Source organism: Penaeus monodon, unplaced genomic scaffold (assembly GCF_015228065.2).
Source record: "Penaeus monodon isolate SGIC_2016 unplaced genomic scaffold, NSTDA_Pmon_1 PmonScaffold_3684, whole genome shotgun sequence".
Lineage (NCBI taxonomy): Eukaryota > Metazoa > Arthropoda > Malacostraca > Decapoda > Penaeidae > Penaeus > Penaeus monodon.
The window spans coordinates 3,150-5,000 of record NW_023658433.1 but is presented as its reverse complement, the minus strand read 5'-3'; the positions used below and the strand labels follow the sequence as shown (position 1 = coordinate 5,000).

Below are 1,851 nucleotides of genomic sequence, written 5' to 3'. Positions count from 1 at the left end.
AAGACAGAAACACAACAACAGACCCCAAGCAGACAACAACACAAGCAGACGACAACACAACAACAGACAGACACAACAAAAAGAAACACAACAGACAACACCAAAACAACAGAAAACAATCAGACAGACACAAAAAACAGCAACCCAAAAGACAGACAGCCCAAAAGCAGACAGACAAAACAACAGACAACAACAAGCAGACGACAAAAAAAAAAAAACAAAACGCAACAAAACAACAGACAGACACCAACAGACGACCACAACAACGACCAAGCAGAAAAAAAAAAAAAAAAGTAAAAAAAAACCCCCACCCCCAAAAAAAACCGAAAAAAAAACCCCAACAGACAGACAGAACAACAGCCCGCCCCGACCCAACCCCAACAGAAGACACAAGCAGACAGACAAAAAACCAGCCCCAAACAGAACAAACAGACAAAAACAGACACAAGCAGACGACAGACCACAGCAGCCCAACCGCCCAGACGACACAAGCGACAGACAGCCCAAAAGCAACGACTACAAACAGCAGAAACAAAACAGAAACGACACAAAGCAGACAGACGTCCAAAAACCGCAGACGACAGACCAACAAACGACGAAAACAACGCAGACAAAAGCAACAGACGACAAAGCAGACAACGAAAAAAAAGCAGCAGAAGAAACAAACGACAGACAGACACAAGGAAACCAGCCAGACACAAAGCAGACAGAAGAAAAAAACGACAGACAGACACAACAGACAGACAGACACAAAAGAGAAAACCCCAGACAACAAGCGACGACAGACAAAAAGCAGAAGAAGAAAAGCAAAAACAGACAACAAAAACAACAAGCAGACAAAAAAAACAACGAAGACACAAGAAAACAGAAGACCAAGCAACGACAGACCAAGCAGCCGACAGCCCCACAAGCCCCAGACAGACGAAACAGCAAAAGAAAAAAACAACAGCAGACACAACCCCAAAGACAGCCCAAAGGACAAAGTCAACAACGAAAACCCCAAGCAGGAGCCAGAGCAAAACCAGACGACACAAGAAACAGAAGAAAAAAGAAACCAGACAGCCCCAAGCAGACAGAAAACAAGCAACAGAAGACACAACGCAGACGACACAAGAAAGCCAAAAGCACAGCAGCCAGAAAACAAGCCCAACGACAAAGAAAACAGACAGACAAACGCAGAAGAAAAAAGCAGAAGACGACCACAGACAACGACACAAGAAAGGGCAGAAAAAACAAGAACAGCAGAACACAAAGCGACAACAGACAAAGCAGACAACAGACCAAGCACCAGACAACCAAGAACAGAAACACAACAACAATAATACAAAAAAAGCAACAGGAGCCAACAGAAAAAGAAAAAAAAGGACAAAAAGCAGACAACAGACACAAGCCCAGATAGACAAAAGCAGACAACAAACAACAACAGAAGACACAAGCAGACAAAGACACAAGCAGAAAAAGAAAAAAGACAACAAACAGAAACAAAAAACAAGCGACAGAAAACAAACAACAACAACCAAGCAACGACAACACAAGCAACAGACAACCCGGCAGAAAACAAACCAACAGACAGACGACACAACAACAGACAGACACAACAAAAGACAACCAAAAAACAGAAAAAAGGGAACCACAAACAACAGACAACACAACAACAGACGAAACACGAAAACAGCCCAAAACAACAGAAAAAAAAGGAAAAAACCAAGCCAACAACAACAGCGACAAAACAGACAGACAACAAAAGCAACAGCAAACAAGACAGACAGACACAACAACAGACAGAACAACGACAGACAACAAAACAACAAACAGACAGAAGCAAAGAACGACAGAACAGCAACAACCCCC

General features: G+C 42.8%; 1 protein-coding gene across 1 annotated transcript in view; it reads left to right on the top strand.

The window, feature by feature from the left end:
- Positions 1-1,399, top strand: part of LOC119570736 (protein PXR1-like) — a gene marked incomplete at its 5' end in the record, with an annotated part of 6,921 nt that extends 5,522 nt beyond the window's left edge. The window contains 2 exons of the mRNA XM_037918366.1: positions 1-28; positions 769-1,399. The exon at positions 1-28 is cut by the window's left edge and continues 118 nt beyond it. Coding sequence (XP_037774294.1) covers positions 1-28; positions 769-1,399 — 659 coding nt within the window. The remainder of the gene's footprint in view (positions 29-768) is intronic.
- Between the last annotated feature and the right edge of the window lie 452 nt (positions 1,400-1,851).